The 24,474-nt window shown below is 39.6% G+C and overlaps 2 protein-coding genes across 3 annotated transcripts in view; one reads left to right on the forward strand and one right to left on the reverse strand.

Moving 5' to 3' along the window:
• Window positions 1-24,474, reverse strand: part of LOC128074636 (uncharacterized) — a 964,422-nt gene that overhangs the window by 286,116 nt on the left and 653,832 nt on the right. The gene's annotated exons all lie outside the window — the stretch shown is intronic.
• The window catches only part of PIK3C3 (phosphatidylinositol 3-kinase catalytic subunit type 3), a 66,488-nt gene continuing 65,659 nt past the window's right edge, over window positions 23,646-24,474 (forward strand). For both annotated transcript variants that reach the window (XM_052670647.1, XM_052670648.1), the window contains exon 1: window positions 23,646-23,838. In XM_052670647.1, coding sequence (XP_052526607.1) covers window positions 23,771-23,838 — 68 coding nt within the window. In that variant the 5' untranslated portion in view covers window positions 23,646-23,770. The remainder of the gene's footprint in view (window positions 23,839-24,474) is intronic.

A 24,474-nucleotide genomic window follows, 5' to 3' on the forward strand; every position in this document is an offset into this window, starting at 1 on the left:
ATACAGGGCTGATTCTGACTGCACGTGTGGTTACTGCAATCACGTGTTCAAACAGACGTTTAAGCCTCTGAAGAAATATTTGTACTCTCAGATGTGGCTAATGTGTTTATTGAACCAGGTCCAAGCAATGACAGGCATGAGGACACTGCGGAAATAGAAACAGCCCAACCAAGAACTAGCAATATGAGTGTAAGTGCTCAACATTTCAGCTGAAGAAGTCAGGAGAAAGAAGGCTTTCTACCTGAGCACTGACATTTCAGATCTGCCTGTTTTAACCCAGGACCATGCTTCTGTGATTGAGTGTGCGACATATGGATGCAGATCATGACAATAAGACTCCTACAATGTGAGCATTTAGTCACCCTGCTCATGAGATTCTGACAAAAAACTTTTAAACACAGAAGTTGGTTTCCAGCACTATAATTTTATGCCTCTACCCTCTCAAATTGCTCTGTTCTCATTATAACCACAAACACACACGCACACACATAAAGGGAAAAAAGCAAAATGAAGAGAAAAGCTTGGGAACACTTTGTGTCATATCCTTCTCTGACTCACTCCTGGAAATGCAGCAGGGCTTTTCCTTATTTCCACACTTAATGTAAGTCTTGTCATGATGGAGAGATTACTCTGATTATTTATTATTTGCATTAAGATGATACCATCTGCCCTTCCCTCTCCTCTCTCCTTCCCTGCATGATTAGGGATCTGTTGTGTTGAGCAAAGCAGGCACCATATTAAAAAAAGGTTATCCCTGTTTCAAGGAATGGAAGTGAGGTGGGGAGAACTTCAGTTTGCTGAAGCGTTGCATCCTGTTCATTTCTGGGAGCTCTGGACCAAATTTAAGCATAAACCTGCTCTATATAAGACAGCACTGTGATACAGAGATTTAAATTGGCTCCAGAATAGCTGGGTGTCTGCACTGCAGCACTGCTGTCAAAAGAAGTGCCCTGACTGCAGGAGCAGGATGGTCATCCTAACTTCGTGTTGGTAAACTGAGGCCCTTCAGCCTCCTCATTGAGAGATGGCTCAATGTAAAATGCTAAAGGTGCACTGAGAAAATATAGCACAGATGCCCAGGATAACCTGCTTAAAATCACCTTGGAAGTAGTGAAAGAAAATAAATAAGTAAATAAGTAAGTAAATAAATAACGATTTTTCCATTCATAAGCTCTTTATTCTACCTCTATGTGTTTAAGCATATCTGTCACATGGCTAACACAGTGCCTAGGATGAATCCAAAAGCAAAACACAGCTTTTGCTTCTTTCACTTCTCATATCTTCTGTCATGTTTAATGTGTCCTCCATCATGCCCAAGAATCTAGTTTAGCCAGTAAGTCAATGACTAACCGTTCCCCAGTGAAAGGATAACCACTGCATTATGATACTGACAGCATGGCACCTAAACACTCTGGCAGAAATATTACTTTGTGCTCACTTTTAAAATGAAGAAGTTTCTATCTAAAAGTTCCCAGAGAAGTTTCTAAAGATACCTAGATACTTAAGGATATTCATAGGTGGCAACTGGAGTTAGAAAATAACGCTTATCTTCTGTTGGAGTTAATAGGAATGAAATTCATAACAACTTTTGAAAACCCCTCTCACATCTGCTGATCTTTAATCTAAGCATCCTTGAAAATCTGTCTTGTGTGCACTTAAAAATGAGATTTCAATATTACCAGTGGCTTGTATGTCTGGCACTAACAGCATGAGTATTTTGCTAGCATTACTTACAGCTTCTGATGTCGCAAAAGAAAGCTAGCAGTAATATCCCCTTTTGTCAAAAGGGGATGATGACTTTCATCTGGTGCGAAGTCCATGAGCTGATGACAGGACTCCCAGAGCCCATCTAACTATGCCCTACTCTATTTACTAAACCCATCTTGTCTCACAATCTCCCCACAAAAACCACATTTTTGCAGCTACGAGCATTCACTGCTTAAGTCTGAACCTGACATTTTTTCAAGAAAATGAAGAGAAAGGGCTTACTTGCCCTGATGATCTCCATGTAATGAGTATGACAGAGCTTATGTGCCTCTGAGACAGAGCAGGATCTAGGCTCGCAACAAAAAAATCTCACAGAAAGCAGATATTTGTCAGCTTGTCAGACAAAAGGCTCATCTCCATGCATACAGAGGAGCAGAGAGGCCAGCAGTGGGGAGGAAACCAAAATAACCTGAGGAACCAAAACCCCTCTTCATTCAGATTACTTAACCCTTTAGGTTTTGCCTTCAACAAGTAAGACTGGGACCCAGGAGCAGCCACTAGGCACACTGAACTTTTGAGCCTAGCTACTAGTGGATCTATATTTTATATACATATCTGCCTGCAAATACATAGGTTGCTCCAAAAGTAATGCCTCCTCTCAATTTCCGTAGAAACTACAACAGGTACAAAGAACACAATAATGCTATTTGGTAGAGCAAATTCTCAGATACAAAAAACTATTTTTCAGTACAGACACTACCATTAGCTCTGCATTTTCACCAGCAATGAACAAGAGTTTGCATGATGCACTCATAAAAAATCTGCAGGAGCTGAGCTGACCTGGTGTTGCAGCTGAAACACCACTCACCTCCTCACCATGCTGACATCCACTGGTTGGTCTCCATAAAAGCTTAGAAAATTTCAAAAAAGGTGCAGTTTTTCCACATGGTGTAATTCAGTGGCAAAACTTTGCTTCACACACACTTCCATGTCAGACACCATTCTGTCAAACTGCCCCTTTGCTGCCATCTGACACACAGCAACAAAATGTATGGAATACTGATGGGAAGGTTCAACCCCTGGTGTGATAGCAGCAACATCCACCTCTCACATCATGGGCCAACATAATAAAGTAGGACCTATTACCCATAGAGCAGCCCTTGTATACACACACACAAACACATACATACATATATATATCCTATTTATTTGTTTGTTTGTTTATTTATTTATTTGCACTGACAGACTTTCAATCTTATCAGCCAGATAGGGGACAGGATGAAGCAGTTTGTACAGGCTGCTTGTATGAGTGCACTGTGTGTCTGCCTGTGACCTATGTGGATGTGCATAGATATTTCTAAAAGCATATATACTGCATATGAGTGCCCATGTGTGTGTATCTATTGGCAGGATATGCCCTCAGCATCAATAGTGGTTGGATTCAGGGCAGAGCACTAGCTACAGCAGACTTGGATCTGTCAAGGGTGCCAGATTCAGTCTTTCACTAACAATGTTCTCAAACAAGTGCCATATGCTAACCTGAAACAGACTCAGTGATCTCTGTACTTGGGGTCAGACTTTGGAGACTCAGAGAGGCTATGCCGTTAACGCTCTGTTTGATAAGCTTCATCAGCCAGATCCGAGAAAAAGAATGAAAAAAGGAGGTACCTTTGAACACGTTTGCTAGGAAGATGGACAGGGAAGCCTTTCTTTTCAGTTGAATGATTCTGAGCACAATTGCATGGAGCAGTTGATGGTGCAAAAGGAAAGATAATAAGAACCTAATGTGGAGGAAATTTTTAGATAACAACTGCCTTCTCTCTCTCTAAAGGCAAATATTGCTTGGTACTTTCATTTTCTGAAGCTCTTTACACCAAGTTGACTTTAAATTCTGTTAATGTAGGTGGTTGGACAAACAAAAGTTGAGTGCCAAAATATCTGTGGGTCTAAATATCTCAGTGGATCTAGCTCTGAAGACTGAACACGTAAAATTCAAAATGGAGTCAAGTTGATCCAGCTGCAGAACAATGACTCTCACATTCTGTTTCTCCAGATAGACTCAAAATCTAGAATTTGAGATTATAATGGAAAGCTTAGAGTAATTGAGGTATCTTATTTCATACTCTTTTGAATGCTGATAGTCTGAAACTTGGGAAATCTCACCTTTTGTTTATATATAGAGTTGTTTTCTCTTTGAAAGAAGACAGAAGCAAGGCCATGTGTTGATCCTGAAGACACTGAAGATTGTTCAGCTTGTGCTTATTAGATTCAGAGCCTTAACTTTGCCTAATTCCTGGATCTTGCTGGGATTAATGAAGGAGTTAGCCACTCACTTTCAAATTGAGGGTTCCCTAGTGTATATTTTCAGGGTAAAAGCTTCCATATCCAGTGAGTTTATGCTTTCCTTGGATCAAGAAGTTGAGTGTGGGTGTGTTTTGGATGACAGTCTGAGACTACTTTTAAAACCAAAGTCCTTCTTTGAGATTGCTTCTAAGGTGCACTTGTGAACTACCGGGCAATGAGCTTTGCAAGCAGTGTCTGTAATTAGAAAAGGCTTCATTTCACCTTATTTTTCCCATTTCACTGGCTAGCACTGATCCTAAAGTCTCTGGGACACTGGGCTCTCTGCAGTAATGCAGGTAAACAGTTGAGCCTCTCTTCTCTTAAACGTATGCAGGTTACCTTCATAGTTTTGTCTCTCCTTTGCCTCTGAAAATGAATCTGGCCGTTTAGTGTAGGCAGCACTTGACTTCATGTAACAAAGTATAACACCTGAATCTTGCCTTACACAATGGTGTCTCTTCCCAATATGCTTTTTGGAGTTTGAGTCGGGAAAAATTTTGGGAACTGACTACTCCTTTCCAAATCTCACTGAATAAATGGAAGATGTTCAATAGAGCAGTGCAACTTGTTAATTATGAACTATTAAACACACAAGATCACATTTTGATATCTTGACAGTGGCAGCAATCTTGTATACTAATAGTCCCACAGCACAAAATTGCCCATTAGTGCAATGGGTCCTACCCAAGACTGCAAGTGACTCAGTGTGAATCCAAATCTGACGACTGATATTTATAACAGGAGACTAGATGACTCAGAGCTTTGTAACAAAACAGAGTCTTTCAGCTACTGGCTACCCGCTTTAATCTCACCACTGTCAGTTGTGACAAAAAGTCAGCACCACATGACAGCTGTTCAGAGACATCCTAATGAGAGGGTGATCTTGGAGGTCCAGGTGGAAACCACCCGGGGAAGCAGCGCCATGCCCAGGCCTCCATGCTGACAGCCACTGGCCACCAGGTTGAGATCGGAGCATGTAGAGTGCTGCAAAAAAGCCGGTGCCGCTTCTGCTTGAGGATGCTGGAGGAGAAAGGCACATCCTGAGGACAGTGCTCCCCATCAGCATGCATGACAAACAAAAAATCCCCCCCGACAACTTTGGCTCACCAGTGAGGCCTAAATCGTGTATTCCTCAGGGAGTGCAGCAAACCCAGAGACCATAATTAAAATATGTTAATCTACACTGGGCACTTACTCATGGATAAACACTTCAATTTGGCACCATTTCCTGCAGTCTTCTTCTGAGATTTGAGAATGATCTCAGAACCCCAATCCTTTGCCTTTTGACATTTTTTGGTCTTACTTTTGATCCAAAAAAAAAAAAAAAAGAAAGAAAGAAACAGGGAAAAACAATTAAAAAGAAAGAAAAAAGATAGAGAGAAAAAAAAAAAAAAAAAAAAGATGCTTGTTTTCTTCATAAGCTTTGTAATTCCGGTTCATTTTACTGGGGATGGGAGACTGCTGTAGCAAAGCTGTGTGTTCATTACAGCCAGGGGGAAAAAATGAGGTTGGCTCCCAGTTTTGCTTATGTTGTTAAAAGAGCCTCTGAAGCTGCAGTTCTGGAACAGGTCTCCTCTTTCTTTGAAAGCATGCTGTTTGATAGACTGTCATTTGTCCCCTCCTTTCAGAAGAGCCAGCTGGCAGCTAAGTGCTAAAGCCAGTGACTTGCATGTGTTTTTCTGACATTTAACAAATGGGAACAGCTTGCAAATCTGCATTAACTCACTCTGTCTCACAAATAATCATCAGCTACGCGGTGTAGACATTCGGAACATTAGCGCAAACACAAAAGGGAGCGGGAGTCTGTGGGAAAAACAAGTTGGCAAATAAAAGATGTTTTACTAAGGGACAGATACAGCTTTTTTGTTCAGATGCAGGGTTTGGATATAGATGCCGAAGGAGGGGGTGGGAGGGGTGGAGATAGGAGAAATGAGAGGCAAAAGGACCTAATCCTCTCCCTCAAACTGCGGGGGAAGATCTTGGATTTGCACCTGAAATGAGAGCTTCTTTCACCTACCTCACAAGTGTTTATCAGTCGAACATTTTCATTTTGCAGCCACCACCTGAGATAGTCTGAGAAAAATAGAGAGAGCACACCCGATGCTAAGTTGTTTCCTCATCAGTGCTTCTATTTGGGAGCTTATGGATGTCCCTGAGATTTTCTCGTTGTGAATTAACATAGAATCTGTTATGAAGAAAATGATTATCATGGCATGGTTAAGGTGATAGAGGAGCATGGATAGCATAAAATGTTCATGTAATCAGTTCTGAGGTTAAAATACAGCAAGCAAAACATTTACCTTATAGGCTCAGTTCAGAGATTTGGACTTTTCACTTGAAAAAAGAATGGATATTTAATTCCTACAGCCTTTCTGAAGACCTCAGCCACAGCCTTTAGAAAACAAAAGAAAAATTCAACCATTATTTCACTTTAAACCCTGCTTTTTCCCCCTTCGGGGAATGAGATTGACATATCCACTGGTAACAGTGAGCACATTTTCCCCTGCTCTAAAAAAACCTTTGCAGGCTCATGCTCTCAAAGGTCATGCAGGGATGCAGAACATATGCAAAACAAATGATGGGAAAGCCTCACATATGGACCACATGAGTTTGACATTCCCTTTGTAATTGCACCCAGCCAGTAGGCAGACCCAAATGCCTCTTTTGCTCAAGCTGAGGACCCAGTCCTGAGAGAGTCTGGTAGTACCTGTAGGCATTGCTCCCATGGAAAGGAATTGTGAGTTGTTATAGATTTGGACCCCTCTTTGGGCAGAATAAGATAATCACAACACTGGCAAACATGAGTGGATGCTGTAGCAGGCCATATGACTTCCAGACAGTACCTGATGTGCTTGAGTCCCATTAAAAGATGTTTTACAGAGCAACACTTTCTATTACTGGTGCCTCGGTAGCCTCTGTGAAGCACACTAACATTTCAAAAAGTACCACTCTGTGAATACAGTCATATTTCTGAGATTATATAACCAAGAGGACATAAACTGTACATTGCATCACTTTGCCTGAGTTGCTCTGCCCAGCACTAATTTGCCCCCAACACTGTGTGAGGACACAGCCTTTCAGGGATGTTTCCCTGCATAGATGCAGCCACAGAGGAATGGGGCTATTGCTGCTGTTTGGATCAGATAGCACCTGGTAAACACTCCTACTAACCAGGACCAGTATTTATTCTACTCCCAGCTGGAAAGCTCCAAAGGTTCTCCAGTGCAAGATGTTATCCTCTCCTGGCACAGAGATGTGTAGGCAAAACTTTAGTGCATGTTTGAAATTGTAGGTGCCTGGGCTGTCCTTTCATCAGCAGCAAAGCAGCGTCAAGTCTGTCTCATAAAGAATTTCCTCCTTTTCAGGACAACTCTAGGCATGCCTTTCGTATTTTAGGGGTAAATTTGTTTTTTGTTGTTGTTGTTGTTTTTTTTTATACTCTGTTCAAACCACGCTCGCCACCTCAAGCACTTGGTCTACATGGTCAAGTCATCTGGTCATCCAAATCAGCCACACGAAGTTCAAGACTATGTATATGCACCATCTCTAATTACTCTGTCATCTGTTTTCCCAAAAGTATTGGGCAATTTCAGTGAAGCCTTAAGTAGGGAACTGAAGTCACACTTTCTTATCACTTGTGCACTGTAGTGTTCGCATTTCTGAAATATGAGAGATGCCATTTCTCTTGCAGCATCAACATTTCTTTTCTGTACATCCTTCCACCTCTTTTCCTCTCTCTTTCCCTCTCTCCCTCACAGCAAATTTCTCCCTGACAAAATGCCCATCTGTAAAAAACAAACAAAACAATAACACCTTGTAGGTATGATGTAAGTGTTGCTTGGGTTTTATTTTTGTCTGGATATTTATATATTTAATTAAATACAGTCTTGGCAGCTTTGTAATTGCTTAAGAGTATTCTAACAAAAGCTTAACTGCTGAAGTGGGCAGAATTGCATGTTCCTTCATTTTTCTTGTTCTCCTTTAGCACGTTCTGTGCAGTGCAGCAATGAGTACATGATTTTCTTTAGTGTTGGAACAGTCTCTGCAAATCCTTAACTAGGATTCCCCTCCCCAATCTGGCTGTTCATATGCACAGACACACGTTTTGCATCTGCAGTGGTCCCCAAGGAAGGCTGTGGATCAAAATCATCCCTTATTAAATATATATGTATATGTACAAAATCCTTAAAGTTAATGAAGTTTCCCCATCACAGATGAATTTGGCCCCCTCAGGTAAAGCTTTGTAGAGGTTATAGGAACCTCTACAAAGAGGTATATGAAACAGTCTTAAAGGCAGTCCCTTCCAGACTGCAGAGCAACAGGACAGACAGATGGAGCAATGGACAGATAGAGTTAGATAAAATTTGCTATGAGAAAAAGGAAATAGAAGAATAAAACCACAGCTAAGTTTGGAGTTGTGTAGTTTAGGATGTAGTTTTGAAAAGGAATTGCAGAGTTTGGAGACAACTTGCAACTATTACAGCAGAAGTTACCAACTGGAACAGAGAATAAAACATTTTGAAGCACTCTTTGGTTGAGTCTCATACATGGACATCCTCCAAGTCCAAGGATGCATCGGACCAGCACATACAACCAGCACGTGACTTTTGAACATGCCTGTACTGTATTTTTTCTGAAAAACCACTGAGCAAAATTAGAACTGCCTAGAAGTTTATTCCTCAACAACTGAAAACAGAATATATGTACTTCCTCTTCAACAGCTACTTGGGAACTGCAGGGTAAACCATACATTCAAAGCTTTCACACATAGACTCATTACCAAATCCAGGTCATCTGGTGCAGAGCTATTACTCAAGAGTAAATCTCAGTGATGAGATCAATGTTACAGCTATTCCTAAAGTGGTTGTTGTGAAAAAAAATTACTGCTCACAGGGGCTGCCATGAAGCTAACAAATGGACTTTGTCCTCAGGGAGAACTTGTCCCATATACAAGCAGTTTGGATCAGGCCCATGGAAGTTGCATTTTTGTGGTGACATTTGTCATGGACCAGCAAAGAATTACGGAAATGCAGACAAAGCTTTATCTATTTCCTAAAGAAAATGTAGACCTGGATAACCAAACCATTCTCTATTAACTCACTGGGTGCTTTAATACTCAATAACATTTTTAGACTCATCTTTCCAACCTTAATCTCATTCATAGTTATTTGTCGAAAGATATAATAGAATTGCTTGCTCTTTCTATTTCTAATGATTATTATTATTTTTAATAGTCAGTGATGCCAAACAAATATTTGGACGTTTTCGAACTCAGTGCCACGGAACACCTCAGAGACAAATCCCTGATACCTTTAGAAACGATCCAGTGGCATTTTTTTTAAAGAATAAGTACCAGACTAACCTTTTCATGTACTTTAAGCAATAGTATTGATCTGCATACCTCCGGGCGCAGTTTATTGGCAGAAGAGGTTAGGAGGAAGCGCTCCCAGTTGCACAGCAGGGTGTTTGATGGGAGGAGCTCCAGAAAAATATTTGCTATTCTCAATTTTCTGGAAAATCTCATTGATCTTCCCAGTGTTCTTTCATGCTGTAAATATTTAGGTGGGGAATGAACCCAAAACAAAGCACTAGAATAAGTTGTTGAACCTGGGAATGGGAGAGCTCTCACAACATAGAGTGAATAAGAGTTTTGAGCCCAAATGTTTTGAAGTTGGTCTGAATGTTCAAAATCTGAAGTCAAAGTACATTTTGAAATTTCCAGGTGTCCATTGCAATATCTTTCGTGCGGATGGAAACATCTTCCCTAGTCAATTTTTGAAACAGATTGTCCTCTCTGGAAATAAGAGATGGAAAAAAAAAGAAAAAAAAAAAAAAAAAAAAAAAAAGGAACAGCTGTAACTGAGTGATCTTTTCTTTAGATCCTGTACTCTTCCAACCTTTCCCCCCTGAAAATATAAAAATTGCAAGAGGTCAAAAGGTAGCACATAGACATTTATGGGTATAAGAGCATGTGGTTGCACGCGTGTCAAAGAGAAAGATGGGGAGAGCATTCCTGCCCAGAAGCGTGATTAAAACCAAAGAAGGTTGATAAAGGATCTAATGTAGTAGAATTTATTAAAAAAAGAGAGTTATTATATCTTCTGAACTGATCAAGGTGATAAAGTAACTGATCACAGAAAGGAACTGCTGGAACTGCACCCAATTCTACTATATGAGTAAACAGAGTCCTGTGGATCATTCAAGAGGCTATAAATTTAAGCTTAGCATTTCAGGTCTATATCTAAAGAGTGACAGAACCTCATATCTCCTGATTCATCCAGAAAGAATGCATCATCTTTTTGTACCAATCTAATCAGGAACATTTTTGCCACGTCCATTTTTCTTTTTAGGTCAAAAAAAGGCACAGAAGAGATTTAGTCTTTTTTTTTTTTTTTTTTTTTTTTTTCTTTTTTACCTTTTTATTATTTTTTTTTTTCTTCGTGGATATGGGAAAATAAAACCAACCTTGACTTCGCTAAGCCTCTGGCATAGGCACCCTGACTATACCACGCAGTTCACAAAACGGCAATTCATTGCAACGCCGTGCTTTAAGTACCATCTAGTGGTTAGAAACATATTTGCAGTTCTGCCGGAGGATTTTTTGGATTCAGATTTCGGTATCTTTTTTCAGACACAAAGCAGTCTCATCGTTTTCTAAAATAAAGAAAAAGAAACATATTTCCTCTTACTAATCTCCATTTATTTTAAAGCGAAAATATTGATGTCTTTTTAAGTGTTTTGTTTCCGTTTTATCAGGAAAAGTGCAATGTTCAGCAATTAGACAGAAAAAAAGGGCTCAAGAGAAAAATGTAGCTGCATCTCTTTTTGTTGTTGTTTTTTTTTTTCTTTCTTTCTTATTTTGAGGATGAAAATCAATCTAAATGCATGATCCTTCTTTTACTTATATTTTTCAAAATAACTGATTTTTTCATTAAGCACTGAACACATAACTCTCTGAATACACATTTGAGAATTGGCCTTCAATTTGATCCATTTATTACTTTTTGAAAGTATTGCTCCATCTATCTGCCTGTCTTAAATTAATATCTCTCTTTGTGTGTTCCCCTTTCCATATTGTCTGCCATCTGTTACGTGATCACTGAGAGATAATGCTTGTTGATTACTTATCTTGCTTTCTATTTCAGTGGACATTGTTCAAGAGTACCCTCAGCATTCCTCTTCTGGTATTAAATTACACCACAGCCAGGTAGAGGTGACCCCCTCCTTTACACCAATTCTATGTGATTCTTCTCTAGAATGAGGCTTTTGCTGTTGTTATGTAAGGCTCTGTTTGTCACGTTTAAATAATCATTTGGGATAAATTAAATTTAGTGTAGACATTTTAGACAGATTAAATGAAAACACTGCTGAAGGCACCTGCCTTCTCCGTGGCTTACAAAAGTAGTTTACAGGTGCAAGCTGGGTGACCAACATTCAGTTCCTCTCCAAGATCCTCCAGGCTATGCATGATGCGTGAGGCATGGGTGAGCATGAAACATGCTGCAAGAGATCTGGCCTCTTCCTGACCTACAGACCAGGCAGGGCATGTTGAAATGAGACAGTTTGGAGAGAATCCCTGTGTGCCTAGACACCCCTGACATACAGGGGAAAGTGGACAGAACAGATCATGGTGCCCGGGGATGATGTTGTTAACACAACAGTGGGCACCAAGACAGATGAAATAACAATCTAGGTGGCATTTGCAGCACTAGCTGCCTCTGTGCCAGCTATAATAAATACCCACCTTAGCATCAACATCCCTATGTTGATGTTTCTAAACTCATGTTTCCTTTGTGTACACCATCGCACTCAATGTTTTAGTCAGCTAAAATTTGGTAAGACATTCCATCTCAGAAGGTAACTAATTTCACCTTGTAAGTCTAACTGGCAAGCGATGTGAGAAAAATAAAGACAATAAAACATTTATCATTCTCAAACTGCCTCAACACGGGTTATTACCCTCTCGGAGTTTGTCCCCACAAACATTCAATTTGGCATTTGTCACAAGTGATGGAGCAGAATCCCATAAAGAAAGTACCACTACTTATGGAAAATGTTTCTGTCACCGGTTCTTGGTCCCCAACGCTCATTCCCTCTCCCCTGTATTGGAGATTTCCAGCTATATGTGGCCGCAGTCTGACTCTGGAGACACCAAGAATGTGTGCACAGGAGAAATTCTTACATGACAGCTAAAAAAAAGTCAATTAAGTTCCAATTGAGAAAAGCAAGAATCATTTAACTACTTCCAATTTGACAAAATTTAGATTACTTCTTTTCCTGTTAGAATACTGCTCATGCTGCCTGGATCATATATCATCAATTCCTGCCTAATGTTGAGCTGCGAAGTTTCATCCTAGAAATTCTGCTGGAGACATTTTGACACAAGCACAAGATTTATTGCTGGGCAGCTAGCGGATTTGAAGTCTGTGATGATAGATATTCTTTTTTTTTTTTTTTTTTTTCTTTTTTTTTTTCAAATGAGTATAATAACACTGAAAGGATCAGGATTAACCTTAAAGTCTCTGAAATCTTTTCCTTCTATGGGCTGTGGGTGTACACACATGCAGATTCCCCGTCAGCAGAAGCATCACACATGGAGCAAGAAAAATATTTTTCTGTTTTATAAAGCAAACACATTGTGCCTTTAGGATTGGGGGGCATGAGAGAGCGATGACACCCAGGATTTGAAAAAACTATTGGGGAGATCCTATCCCATTCTTAGGCTGGGAGATACTGCACATGTGGGCACTAAAGCACATTTCTGTTAGGTTACCCAGAGCGAATAGTTTATTACGTATCATTACCTCCGAACAACAGATAATCAATTTGGATGTGTCCTTATTTACCTGGACAAACACTGGAAGGCTTTGCAATTTAATGGCCTAACTGTTTGTTAGAACAAATAGACCTATTCAATTCTGAGATCACAGTCAATCTGACTGTTTATAGCTGGTTGGTTTCTGCTTTCGAACTGTGAAACCCTGATTTGTTTTCAAGGTGTAAAATTAGTGGTAACATTTTCACTTGCTAACGGATAAGTCTCTTATTGAAACATATGACTGCACTTGCTCGCTGCAGAGTGAAAATAGCCCTGCTCAAAAACCCGGCACAAAGCCTGTGGCCCGCCTGAATTTCACGTAAGCCCTGGTGTGATGCCAGGTGTGAACTGGCCCAGACACTGTCTGTCTGCACAGGAGTACATTTCAGCTATTAATTTACAGGTTGAAGCAAGAGGGTTTTGATTCATTATTAAATCGTACTATTTGTATACACTCTGTAGAACAGCAGTGAGGCGGCTTGAATTGAACACGGGCATTTAAAACCATAATTCTTCATTTCACCTCTGAAATGATTAGCCTTGTTTAATTGTTCCAACACTGAAAATGGGTGTCAAATGATGTCCTCTTTGTTTATGTATTTCACCTTGTAATCATACTGGTGTAAATAAGTGTGAGGTCAAAAGATAAAAGGAAATCTGGTCCCAAATCCCTGCCTCTAGATGTGAGAAGTTGAAGGAGACAGAACAATATATAAAGACAGGAAAAGCCATAAGAGGAGAAAACATATTCTACCGTGCTAATGATTTGATTTTGTTGTTGTTGTTCTTTTGTTGTGGAACTAAAAGTAAATCCTCAGAAGCCGACAGACAAGGTAAATTTTGGTAATATTAGCATGGACTTCAGATTTGAAGATGGAGAAAAAAAGACTGGCAAATGGGAGAGGCGGTAAATGCAGCAGCTCCACTGGAAAGCATCAGGCCTGTAAATCTGCTTTTCGGATAGTGTGGGATGAGTTGCTGTTTCCAGCTCAAACACCATCTTGCCCAGAAATATATCAGCACTAATCTGCTTGGAAAACTTGCTGAGTTTGGTATTCTAAAGAAGAAATGTATTAGGACACACAGATGTACATACGTGGAGCGCATGTTAGAAGGTGATACTCCAGCACATACAGTGATGTTATATATGGCCTGTTAATCTTCTAGCACTTCCCACCCAGAGGACAGATACATCCAGCTATCCAGTTTATATTCATATATCTTCATTTTCTAATGTTTTTCTTTAACTTCAATAAATTTTCCCTTTTCCATGGATTTGCTCCCATGAGGAATGGCAATTATACAGTAATAGTATTATTTCCCTATTTCCTTCACTTCCTTTGGTTTAAAAACCTGTTTTCTTTAAATCCTACCTTATAGAACAGGTTCCCTTCTTCACTCTTCCTCTTACTGATCTGTACCTGCATTTTGGATTATTCTGTGTTTTCTGATTATTAATGTCTCGAAGCTTCTGTCAGAATTTACTTGTCTTTCATATGGTCGGAATAGACATCTGCAACTTTTGGAATGTCCAGGTCATTGCCCAATCTTGGTAATAAAACTAAAAAACTTCTGGGTTAAAATGTCTCCAAAGCATATAGATGATAACACAGTACTGTTTCAAAGGCGATCCTCTCAGCAGCTTTGAAGAAAAGAAGCAAAAAGCCAGGTACAGCATGCTTTGACAAAGTCCATGTATAGTGTGATCACCTTACTCTCATCCACACAAAGATGGATTCTTCATTCAATAAATATTCCCAATCGAGTTGTATAGAATGTAGATGTTTAATGAACCAGGTGTTACTTAAAAGGTACGATTCACCAATCTGCAGAGAACTGATGCCTTATTAGAGACCTGACAAGCATCTCAAGAAAGTGAAAAGCAAAACTACAAGGAACACGGAGAGCACAGCTCTAACTCAGACAGAGGCACTGATGAATTGAGGAGTGTCTTATTACCAAATAATACCAAGTGTCTTATTATTGAGTTACTCCTAGCCATGCCATTAACATCTCTGTTTAAAGGGTCCACCCACAGATGGTGGGTGCATACTTTGATTTCTCCACCATGGAGCTTCTCCACCATGGTATTTTGCTTAGACTTTAGAAGTTATCATATTTGCCCATCTTTAATTTTCAATTCAACGTTTCCATTAAACTGAAGAAAAAAAGAAATCTCACTGTGAATACTTCTCCCTCTTAGAACCATTATCACTAATATTATCATTGTGAATACCAGTTGCAGATGTAAGATCTTTGCCTCCTTTTACTAAGACCTCTTATCTCAGAATACCTGCAAGTGCCATTAAAAGGCCTTTATTGGACCTGAATAAACTTCCAGAAATGTTTTTGGGCCAGGGTGCTATGAGGATTTATTTAGTTACTGCCATGGATTCATCTTTAAATTAACTATGCCTTTGTGGTACAAAAATCCTCCTTTTTCATTAGTGACATGGCTTAATTGCTTCACAATCAGGGGAAAAAAAATTAGAAAGGAGAAGAATGGGAAAGAAAAAAAAAAAAAAAGGGAGTAGCAAATACCTGCCTGACTTAGCCACATTAAGCAGCATGGTGCAGAATATAACTTAACAGTCCAGTGAACTGTCAGCGGCAGAAGTAATTGGAAATTGGTGGGGTAGTTCTTCATGTGATGGGGATGGGAGTTTTTCATGCCTATTTTTAATAGGCAAATAGCTCTCAGGGCAGCTTCATATTCTTTCATTAATTTGTAAAGATCCTTTATAATGTAGAAAAGTTAAGATAGGAAAAAAAAATTCCAATTACATGTTTAATGACTTGGCATTTGTGGTAATGCTATCTAGCACTAATTCACCTGTTCGAAAACAGTCTATCTTTTAGCCCCTGGGGTTAATAGAGTGCAAAAGCCTAGTCTTATCAGAGGGTGGGAGAAAAGTGATTAATTTTTTCCTACAAATAAGAAGGGAAAGCAAGAATGACAAAATTGATTATGAGGTTTTAACTTGCTTTTTGAGCTTTGACTATTTATTAAATATCTTTTTAAAGAAAGCAACAAACTTTCAGCTGCTGGTGTGTGCCTAACCTTCTTCTTTTCAGAGAGTCCTGGGGGACTTCAGTCCATCTGTACCCAACATAAGCACCCACTGCTTTGAGCTATATATCCGTATTGTGTCTGCAGCCATGATGCTGTATAGCCTGGTCGTGAGATCAAGCCCAGCCATGCCTTTCTATGGAAATGGAATTTGTAAGAGAAAATTTAGCCTGGCCAGTCAGTAGGTGGATGGATGAGTTTATCTTGTCCTTAGGTGCCTGCTCATAACTACACGGAAATCAGTAGTGGAAGCTTAAATGTAAGTGCAAAAATTCTTCCACAATGGCAAAGAAATACAATCTAGGCAAACATTCCTATTCATTCACATGTCCTTATCAGTCATTGTTGGATTTGCATCTCACTCTGGACAAAAAATTAGCGAAGATATTTGTAATGAAATCTTACACTTAAAAATACTTGAGTAGTCCATAGTATAAACTGCAAATTGCAACTGGCAGCCCTGGTGTGAATTTCTGCATCCACTGAAAGAAGGAGAGGCAGAATTTACTGTTTATGCAACACCTTCCATTGCTTAATATCACATCTGTCTGTGTCAAGACTAAATCAGGATTAGCAACAGAAATATAAAACTATGATAGAATTCATGCTATTTGGGCTATTCGGTGTAGTTCACAGAGATACCCAACAATATTAAAAACAAAACAACAACAACAATGGCAAACATGATTGTCATCAGTCCAATCTCTAAAACTAAGAGTTTCACATTAAAGATAAGTGCTGTCTAACGGCTGGAAAACAAGCCTAGAAATCAAGGCTTATCTCCTCCGTTCCTAATGCAGCTCCTGGTTCATCTGTCAGAAGCTAATGAAGGCTAAATACTAAGCATCCAGTATACTGAAATCCTGTGATTTCATCCAAAATTCTGTAAACTTGGGTGTCCTGAGCAGCCAGCTCATAAAATTTGTTACTAACTCCTGTAGGGTCAATAATGCTTTTATCATGAAGTTCACATGGGAAGAAACATTGAACTTTATATTCCCCGTATCTCAGTTTCTTCCATCTGCGGCACAAAAGCAACAGGATGGAAGCTCACCCTGAAAACCATGGGTGGGACTGGTGCTGAGAAAATTAACATTTGCAATATCCCATTTAGTCATCTTCTGGTTACAGAGAAAACACATGAATCTCAACCTAAGGGTAAGATTCATTTAATTTAAAATTCTTATAAGAGCAATTTTTAAAGCAAGTAGGTCATTTAGGCTCCCTTTTCAATTTTTGGAACTAAAAAAACATGATTTTGGAAATAGTGATAGTGATACATCTTAGACTCACAAAATTATTGAAGGTAAATGTGATTATATTGATCTTAAATGTTACTGTCTCCTTCCACTGACTCTAAAGCAAGGTGAGGCTAATGTAGATGAGATAAAATGATGTACCATGCTCTAGCAATCTAATTTAAAAGAAATGAACAATCTTTTGTTGATGACCTAAAGTTTTATTTGGATTCAGATGCTATAGAAATGAATGCCTTTATTAGTGGGTGGATGAGTGGAAGAATAGATAAGTTAAAATTTGCCATTGTACAAATATAATTAAATTTATTTGTTTTAAAAGTTGTTACTATTGCTGTTCCTTGTTTTGAGTAATACTAAAAGAGCTGAAGTTGATGTTCTGCTTCTTCTGGACAATAAGAGGTGCAAGTTAAAATATGAACCCACTTTTACAAAGGAGTCAAACTTGTTTTCCCTAAGTTAGTTGAAAGTAATATGCCTTCATTCTCATGGCAAGAAACATTTCCTTTAGTGCAGCTGACGAGGTTTTCAAGGTGTTTCTGCACATCATGTAGGGAAAGCAAATTGTCATCAAAATTGAAAATTCAGAATATGTTGGGTTTTTTTTCCCCTGAAGGTCTTTAGGGCTCTTGAAATGCTAAATAGAAAACTGAGCTCAATGCATATGGAGGAGATTTTCATATTTTAAAAGACAGAGAGTGTCAGCCGGCAGACACAGCAACTCCAAGAATCTTCAAAAAGAAGAAGCAGAAAAGTTTACTGCTTCTTCGGTGGACATGTTATTTTAGCCTGTGTTCTGCAGATTGAGAGGCAGATTGCCTAGGGTCAGAGGGTGACCCTGCCCTGCAGCATGAGCATTATTCCTTTTTTTTTTTTTAAAGTGTAAATTTACATTTGTCTGCAACCTGCCTCCTTAATGATGGATCAGCCTTTTGTGAAGGTATAAGCTCTGATTGATGGGGCACAGGGATAGGAGAGGAGAATGGAGAAAACAAGTTTATAAATTTGACATAAGATTTGAATCGCAGCAGGAACTCTGCCAGTCTCCTTATGCATAAAATTGGACTGGCTGGAGATATGTACCGCATGTGTGATGTTTCAGCACTTATTGCTTTCATTATATCTTTACTTACTCAGTTAAGACTACTGAACTTGCAAAACCTAGCAGCCTGTATTTTTTTTTAAAACAACTTTTGCAATATAAGAGGAGGATGGGAAACTGGGGGAAAAAAAAATGCATGGAAGATCGTCATCTGGCATAATCCAAAACCATTTACAGGAGTTATGCCGATTTTCCCTAGCTGATGACCTGAATCAGTAGTTTTGTTCTGCTTTAGCATTAACTTATTTATCTTCTGAATAGGCTTTACTAACTTTCATGTTTCCCCTTATTATTATTCCTTTCCCTTCTTTGTTCAGGAAACTGCAGCTTTATTGAGCTCAAGTTATACAGGGATGAGTGAGTTTAGAGACTCCAGCAAAGAGGGTTAGTGCATAGGCTGATTCCATAATAAAAGGGAAGTCTACACCTTTGTTGTCGTTTCATTGGAAATTATACGTTGTAAGAAGTCTAGTTTAAGTCTGCTTTAAGCTTCAACTAACATAATGAAACCTGAAGGTACTGACCACAAAATAAAGTAAAATAATATGTGATTTTAATGGATTAAAATCTAATATTGTCAGAAGGTACCTAACAATACTGCTTTTCATTTCTGCCCATACCTTGGAGTACTCTGATTCATATGGCCAAGCAGAATGTCTATCTTCTCCACCGTATTTACATCAATAATAATAGAAAGAAAGGGTAATGGAGAGGTTCCACAAGCAAAGGGATACTGTGAGTTTTTGGCTCCTGAAAATTGCAGAAATGCAGCTCTGGATTGGGCACAGTGAAAACAGACTCTATGGATTGGAAGAAAAAAAGAAGTTTCTAAACTAGGAGAGTTCTGAGACAATATTCTTATGAGTTTAGTGGAGACAAAAAACACTTTTTTGCTTATAAAATGGGACTTGAAGTGACAGATTTGAACATTTGAGGTTGGCATTAAAAAATGACAGGACTGAACTCACAAAGAGATGCTTGCAAGTCCCATGTTTCTCTAAGCACAAGGAATGGTGCTGTTGTTCTTGGGCAGAACTCTGGGAAAACAAGATTTGGAACAGTAAAGCTGTTCAGTGGCAGTGTTATTGAACAGGGCCAGCACAGTTTTTTGTGATTGAGGGCTTAGCACTATAACAGTGAAGCATGGCAAAACTGTAGAAGGGTAGACGACTTCTTTCTCAAAGAACTCTGGCCTAAATCTAATAGTCTTAAATTGTGGAATGATGCATAATCATCTGGAAAGATGATTTTTTTTAAAGTAGAACATCATTTCATAAACATAATTTATTGGTGCTCTAAGTTTTCAAATAGCTTTATGTGTGACATTGTGCTATGTAGATGACTGTCATCTACATTAGAATCACAATAGAACCACATTTGTAAGAGCCTCAGCTCTCTACAGAGGTATATATAACCTACTGGCCAGGCACCACTGTCTGTTATGATTTGGACAGCTGCTCTCAGCTCTACATGTTCTAGATCAAATGTTCCCTGAGTACATTACAGGAATAGTTTTATTCCAAGGCTAGAATTGTGAAAAGGGTAAGTTTTGATCCAAAATGACACTTCTAAGTTTGAATTTAATTCAGAATTTTATGTATGTGTATATATATACATATATATCTATATAAAACACATAACTATGTTTCTGCACAGATACTCACAATTATTCAGTATCTACAGTACATGAAACACTGACATTTTAATGTGTCTATAAATAAATAGAATATTTATTATAAATTATTACTATAAATAGTAAAGCATATTTTAAGGAAAAGAAAGATATGCTCTTTTCTTAAACTCCATTCTTAACAGTTTTTAAAGGATATTTGATAACTGTTATGATAGCCACTACCTCACTGACTATCTGAAGACCTGTCCATCGTAGTGGTATCTGAACAGCAAAAACTCTCTCACACACATGTTCAGTATGTAAAGTCTTTCTCAGGATATTACTAGAGGGAAAAAGGCTGTTATCTATGTAGTTTTGTTCCAGTTCATTAGTGACTGAAAGTCACTAATTACTATCTGACAGATGTATAAAGGTTTGTGTAAAGCTTTTAGTTGTCTCAGTTTGGTTTATAGTGTACATACGTCCACATTCAGAAAGGACAAAACAAAGTAAGACTGAAAACATAGATAAATTTAGGATGAAAGTCTTTTGATGAAAGTCTTTGCCAAGAATGTGAGACCTGGCTGAAAATCTGAACTGATCACTTGCCATGCTTATCATCCTAGTAGTAGAAGATGGATGGTATATACAGAAGCATGATTTTCTCTCACAGATGGAAAGCATTTCTTACTAGGACTGAGAGATGACATATTTATCTATTGCTATTGATAGAATATGGACTGCAAGTGACACTTTTGCTTCAAAACAAGAAAATAGAACCATCTCCTCCAAAGAGAATCATGTCAGAAGCAGTGTTCTCTACTGTTCCCCATATTTTCTAGATGCTTCACCTCAGCAAGCCTCAGAGACTTGACAAACTATCTGACTGAGAAACAGAAAAAGGCAGAGGAATGCATGTGCAAAACAATGGAGAATACCACTCTTGTCATTTTACACAGTTTGCTACAGTTCCTTCAACAGAAAGAAAGGTGCAGCATCTGTAAGTAACAAGATCTAGGTAGTCAGTTTCTTTTACTCTTTTTGTGAAAAACAGATTTCACTTTGTGTACTTTACTGAAAATTTTGTAAATGCTCCCACACATGGAATTAAACTAGTGTTTCAAGATAAAGTAAACCTCAGGGTGCTAGAGGAATATATGTTTGCGCAGTGCTGTGATAGAAAGCCCCGGCATGTCCGATCAACCAGCCATTAGGCAGGACAGGCTGGGGGCAGCCAGAGCAGCTGCGGGCACCCTGTAAGGTGATGGAACAAGTCTGAGACATCAGCCCACGTGAGGCACCCTGCAGGCTGCCCTATGGTATTTCTGCATCAGGGACCCCTTCAAAACAGAGTACTGGGCCATAGGCTGAGGAAATTGGTTATCATTAAGAATCATTAGCCCCACAGGCCCTACTTAGATTCACCACAAGTTTGGAAGTAGCAGGTGCCCTTCCTCTGTTGGCATGAAGGTCAGAGTTTGCTTCACAGTGTGGTTATGATATTAACAGCATCCCAATTCACTCTCAGAACTTGGTCCCATGTCCCTATGTTTCTCAATGTGGAATATACTTGTTTGTATCCTTGAAGAGGAATCCCCAGATAGTTTGTATACGAGTGCACATCAAGTGGGTAACACAGGAATAGATGTGCTATTTTTGATACTTAGCATTTGGAATAAAATCCTACAATACTCCAATGGGACACATATTCAACATAGTTGGACAATGACCTAAAAATGTCTCTATAGTGGTGAAACTGATGGTAAGATTACTTAACTGATAGTATTAACGAGGTTAATTGAAAATGAATCCAATTTTTCCTGAGATAAAATCATATAGTATGGACATGTGAATGTCTGAATACTTTTAGTTTGAATACACACAGAACTGACTAATTGTTTAGCTTTAAAATTATGACATTTATGTATCTTTTAAATTTTTACAGTGTTTTATTATTATTATTATTATTATTTTTATGTTTGGCTTTAGTATTCCTGCATAACCAAGCAGAGGAGTAAGTTTATTTATTTTCCTTCTGGCAAGCTGAACTTTTATGTAAACAACTGTTCAGGAACTAAACTAACAAGCGAACAGAACACATAAATGATGGGGTAGGTAGGTAGGTAGTAAATGACTGGCAGCTGCCAGAGTATTAGCAGTTATAAATGTCATCAAAAAGAGACCAATTGGATAGAGAAAATTGGATAAAAGATTACTACTACTACTACTAATGATAATGATAATAATAATACAGATATTTCAACATAATAATAATATTAATAAAGTTATTTTAACATAATCTATACAAAATAATTTGTTAATTTGAGTTTAAATTACATTTTTCACCCGTGGCATCCATGGTCAGTTTGGCAACACCGTAAAGCAAGGTAAAAGCAACCATGCACTGCATGGTTCTGGGTTATAACCTTCTCTAGATTGTTCTGGATAGGAATTTAAAAAGACCTCCTGCTCATAGTATCTGAGTAAAAAACAAATAGTGTTAAGGTGAAATGGTCCAATGGTCCTTTATACTTTTTTATTTAAAGAGGCATTCTTCTGTTTTCTGGCCTCTTCTGTCCCCATAGTAACTAGTTGAGAGAGGTCTGGTTGATAACATATCCTTCCATTGCTTCAAGTTAATGGTCCTTGATGTGAAAAGGAGAACAGTTCTAAGCATCAAGCATCATGTTTCTGTTATACAAGCAGCGGGTACTTGGAGAGTTCACATGTCCTGATGCCTTCTCAGTACCAGTGCTTCCAAACATCACTCACTACACTGAGCTACATCAAAACAGCACTTTATACACAGCATTGTTCAGCTCCTTGGCAAATCATAAAACACCAACCTCCATTGCTCTCCCTAGTCAGACATATGACAGCATATGACAGTAATGTACACATTTTTGCCACTTAAAGCACCTGCAACCTTCACTAATCCTCAAAATACTAAACATTATTTAAAGTCATATGATTGTTTAAAGAATATAAGTTGTATAAGATTCTTTTTTTCTTGTCTCTAAAGCCCAGACAGAATAATTCTGCATTATTTTTTCTTTTGTTTTGGTGATTACAGATCAGTTACCGATTCTAACAGCCTTAGAAAACATCTAACGAATGAGTGAATACAGTCAAATTAAATGCCAATTAATGCTAAGATCATTGCAAAAGTTCATCAGTTTCTGCATGCTGCCCCGTACTGCTTTGATATTTAGGGCAGAAGACAACTGCTAGCTTTGCTAGACCTTCTCCAAAGGTGTCAGTGAGCTGAAACAAGAATGACTGACAGTATAACTAAACAGCGTGGCAGCCCCCAGCAAAACGCAAGGTGCCCTGTGTAGATCATCCCTTCCCTGTCAGAAAGCAGCATCACTGGGGTCACAGAAGGGTTTAGAGTTACAGTGGGAATTTGCTGTGACTGTCCTGATTGTGCTGCAGTCTGGAGAATCACAGCCTGAGGAGAAAGAAGGGGGAAAGCCAATGCTGCTGGGGGCTCCTGCTGGAAAACTGCACCGGATGCCCTCAGTCACATTGCTTCCGAAGTTGGACAGGGACAGCCATCTCGCAGCCAGATGCTGCCTGCTAGCAGCCATCTTGCCATGCCTCCCATGGAGGCGGCCATCTTTTCCGTGCCGTACACATGGGGGCAGCCACCTTGGGACCGCCTCCAGGTCAGCTCCAGGTTGGCGGCCATTTTGGTATAGGGTAGGGTAGATGTGTACTCGCTCTTTCCTCCCTTAAGCAAAATGGCGGCGCCGGCGCATGCGCGAAAGGAGGGGGCCCAAGCGGCGGGCCGGTGATTATCCCGCGGGCTGTGGCGGTGCGGGGTGCACGTGCCGCTGGGCGTACTGGGCTCGCGGTCATCATGGGCGAGACTGAGAAGCTGTATTATGTGTATAGCTGCGACCTGGATATGAACGTGCAGCTGAAGATGTGAGTGAGAGGAGCCGGGACTTCAGCGCTGTCCTGCTCCGCTCGGGACGGTCGGGGGTGTGTGGGGGCGGCCGCGGTGTTGTGCGGGAGGGGCCTGGTCCCCGCCGGCTCGCAGGTGGCTGGGCCGCCCGCTGTTTGAGGTGGGGGTGCCTGTGACTCCGCGCCTAGGGCTCCGCGGGGTCCCGGAGCAGCACCGCGACGTAGCTGGGCCGGGGCCTGCTGCAGGCTGCTCTGAGCGCTGACTTATCCGTGTCCTTAGGTCCTGTAGTGCTGTAAGGCACGGGTTAATTCAGTTCAGCCCTAATGACTCTGGTGACCTTTCAGCTGCTGGTGGCACCGCTCTCTCTTAGCATTAAGGGATGGAGAGAAGCTGAAGGCACTTCTTCCCACTATGCGGGAAGCACATATGTGCTAAGGCACATAAATGTGTTTTGGGGAAGGTCAGGCACTTTATTCAACTTCACATTTGCGCACGCTGATGCATTTGCTGGTTCATATTTTTAAAAGTTATTTTCTTTTTTCCCCCCACATTACGGCAGTGGGCAGCATAAATTCATGTGGGACAGATGTGACTTGTCCTATAGTTTATTGCTATGTAGCTACACTGAGGTATGTTGCATTTTTTTAAAAAAGTAA

The sequence above is a fragment of the Tympanuchus pallidicinctus genome, unplaced genomic scaffold (genome assembly GCF_026119805.1).
Source record: "Tympanuchus pallidicinctus isolate F22 unplaced genomic scaffold, pur_lepc_1.0 scaffold9, whole genome shotgun sequence".
In the NCBI taxonomy this organism is placed as follows: Eukaryota; Metazoa; Chordata; class Aves; order Galliformes; family Phasianidae; genus Tympanuchus; species Tympanuchus pallidicinctus.